The sequence below is a fragment of the Rhagoletis pomonella genome, unplaced genomic scaffold (assembly GCF_013731165.1).
Source record: "Rhagoletis pomonella isolate Grant_MI unplaced genomic scaffold, Rhpom_1.0 Rhpom_scaffold_00003, whole genome shotgun sequence".
In the NCBI taxonomy this organism is placed as follows: domain Eukaryota; kingdom Metazoa; phylum Arthropoda; class Insecta; order Diptera; family Tephritidae; genus Rhagoletis; species Rhagoletis pomonella.
Window position 1 is genome coordinate 26,485,839 of NW_023458557.1, and position 3,595 is coordinate 26,489,433.

At 32.0% G+C, this 3,595-nt stretch overlaps 1 protein-coding gene across 1 annotated transcript in view; it reads right to left on the reverse strand.

Annotated features, from left to right (window-relative positions):
* LOC118735098 overlaps window positions 1–2,677 on the reverse strand; it is a gene marked incomplete at its 5' end in the record, with an annotated part of 58,184 nt that extends 55,507 nt beyond the window's left edge. The window contains 1 exon segment of the mRNA XM_036464716.1: window positions 2,498–2,677. Within this exon segment, the coding sequence (XP_036320609.1) occupies window positions 2,498–2,677 (180 nt within the window).
* Window positions 2,678–3,595: the final 918 nt, after the last annotated feature.

Sequence of the window (3,595 nt, forward strand, 5' to 3'; positions counted from 1 at the left end):
TCTTAAACCTAGCTGCTATTGTTCAATACAACAGCGTTGCATTTTCAATATCGTAAATTTATATTTGTAATAGGGCGGATTCATATTAGGTAATTTTGTAGGGTTGCAAATTTGTATGCTTGATCGCATTACATTACCTACTACATTTGCTATTGCGGTGACCGCAATAGCAAAAACAACATGCAGGATCTTCGAAAAAGCTCCCCTTGCATTCACACAGCATTGGATCAACTCCAATCGAATTGTCATGCAAAGCAACAGGCAGAGCATTAGCACCCACCAACGTGCAAACATCGTCGTCATCGCTGTTCGGAACACGTATACGCACCAAATTACATACCTATGTACAATCCGCTATCTCTAATTAATTACAGTCCCCTACTTAAAAAATATGGCCCGTAGTCATAGTCAAAATAAAGTCGACTTTAAAGTTAGTTGCAGCTTTTTGACATAATTTTCAATGGGATATCTGTCAAAAAAGCTGCAACTAACTTTAAAGTCGACTTTATTTTGACTATGACTACGGGCCTATGATTTTACTTGTGAATATAAACTAACTTAAGCGCAAATAAAGAAACAAAAACTTCAATTAGTAAAGTAAGAAACAAAAGTGAATTAAGAAATAAATAAATTGAATTCAACTTCCAAAAAGGAAAGAAAAGCGCATCTTTTCTTCACCAATATGTTTAAGCGCCGATCTATTATTATTATTATAAAAATAATACTAATTCCCTCAAAAAATTCATGGATATGAAAATTATAAGCTGTAGATAAAGTGGCGAAAATACATACATGCATGTAAATAGGGAAAAGGTACTTTAGCATTCTTTGGCTATTCCCCTTTCGATTATGTAATGTTTATTATTTTTTAAGAGAATGTAGCTTATAATAAAAACCATGTAAATCAAACTTTGTACAAAAATTAGCAAAATTCGAGCTTGCACTTTGTGCTACAAACCTGCATGCTCAAAAAAAAATCCAAAAATCTGATTAAAAAGTTTAAAAATTTGTTATAATTCTTCGAAATTTTTTAAATGTTTTACAAAGTTTGAAATTCGGTTTAAAAGGGGTTCTTTTAGATAGTAAGTAATGTTTTCATATAAAATAATTAAACATTTTTATAGCAAAGAAAAGTAGCCAAAACTTACTAAAATGTGTTTTCCCTATTTACATTCTCGCCACCGTATATATTGTGTGTATACATTTTTGCGAACATTTTTAAAGTTTTTTTTTCTTTGTTTTGTCTTAAATAAAACTGAATAAGAGATGTCATGTCTTTCTATTCTAAAAAAATTAATTTTCGGATTCGATGTCCCGATTTTTGTCCACAGAAATCTGGTCACCGTAGGTATAGATGACTAAAAAGGTGTACCTCGGTAACCGCTTTATCGATTTCTACCAAACTTAGTTAAATTACATTTTAATTAAGTCTAACTCAGAATATTATCGAAAACGCTTGAAATAGGGAAAATGCCCCCGCTGATCATGCAAGGTAGTTTAGAGAAAGTTGAAAAAACGATATTTGATACCTGCGCCGGGTATATGAAATTCGGGTTCGCCCGAACTTATACTTCTTTACATGTTTTGGGTTTTCTTAGTTACGAAAAGGCATATCGCTAGCTTAGAGTGAAAATTTGCTAAGTCTACTTTTTATGAAAACTCATATTTTGATACAGGACGCTAGAGAAATTAAAAATGCAGTATCTCGGAAAGGATAAAGGTACTTGTTTTATTTATTCTCGTTTACATATATTTAATGAAAGGAAAATTTGCTAAGTCCAAAGAAGCACTGAAAATCGGATAAGGCCAAAATAGTACGAAATCTCTTATTCGTATGGACCTTTGCTTTTCTTTGAACAGACAAAATATTGTATTCAAAGTTTTGCGAAATACTTGGGAAAAATGCCTTTAAGAAGTTTCTTTCCTCTCCTGTAAAATTTTTAAAATTGAACTTAACAACTTTTCACTCTAAGCTAGCGGTATGTGAAGTGAAGAACAAAATCAAACGACAAAGAAAATTGATTCACGTTGAACAATCGAGGACAAATTTACAGCTGAGTGTGCAGAGATGCTTGCTGTTATTTGCTAAGTTTCAGAAGGTCCTAGTTCCAATGCCGTCAAAGGTAACATGTTTGAAATGACTACATATATAAATATTTATTTTGTGTTTCCGAAATATGAAAAAGCATCCATGAAGTACAGAATAAGAGCGTATTCAAAAGAAAATATGTATCAGTAATTTGCTAATATTAAACAAAAATCACTTTGATTCTTTTTCAAGTTTGAATTTAGTACTATTAACCAATTTTCGTTAAATTTTTTCTCATTTCAGCGATATTAAAATGAGAGCAGCAAGATAATAAAAAATTTTTAAATTATTTTGTATGTTTGTGTAAAAAAAAAATGAAATTTGATGAACTAGATGAAACCCGCGGCTATAGGCTAGTAAAAACATAAATGTCTTACATTATAATTTAATATATAAAGAAGCACTTACTCAGGGATGTCCAAATCCAGTTCCGTAATAGGGTGATAACCCAATTCGTCAGCAGTATACCGGGTTTTGTAACGTTTACCATCTGCTCCAGTAAAAGAATATGAACCGCTTACTACAAACGTTTTGTCATCTTTTAATTTGCCAACACTAGTCACCTCAATGCCGTTTTGTGTCTTTAAGCTAATAAAATAAAATAAAATGTTTTCAAAAATAATCTCATTGATTTAAATATAAGCTTTATATACAATCGCCGTTCGGATTCGGCGTGAAACTTTGGGTCCCTCCCCTTTGTGCAATAATATTAAGGCGCACGCTGCAAATCGGAGAGGAAGCTCGACAAAACACTACCATATTGTGTAAACGCCAATCTCATTTTAGTGGAATTCGCGCTTCTGCGTATTCGTAAGCTTAACTGAATTGGCGTGTAATTTTTTGTTGCTAGTGGTACAATAAATACACTTGCAACAAGAATCACACGCTCTTCCAGTTACACTTACCCAAGACAGTGATGCCAACCGCGGGAGAATTCCCCGACTTTGGTGGAACTTGAATTTTTCGGGAAAAAGCTTTAAATTTTGTGGGAATTCAATATACAAACGATTTTTTATTACAATATTCCTATTGAGAATAAAATTACAATTTGTAATAACAATCTCTCATGCAACCATGTGGATATTAAAGAAATTGCAACTTTGGAGGCAAACTTACAAAACAACTATTCAAAAATAAAACCTCTCTTGATTTAAGGGCAACTAAAAGAAAATTACAAAAACTTCATCAAGAAATATGTGATTCTGATGAATAATCCTATGCCCGATAAACATTCATATAAGATATATATGCGTTACGAAATATTGTCAGAAGTATTAGTTTTATATGCATATTTAAAAAAAAATACTGGCCTTACTGTCTCATTATAATTAATGATATTTTTTGTTTTTATAATAAAAATGAGAATGAACTGCCCTTTTGGGGAATACCATTCATAATAAGGTAATTTTTTCAGGAATTTGGGGGAATCAGCCTTAATAGAGTTGGCATCCCTGATGCAACATGAAACGAATTCACAGAAGCGCGAGCTCCACTATTATTATTAAT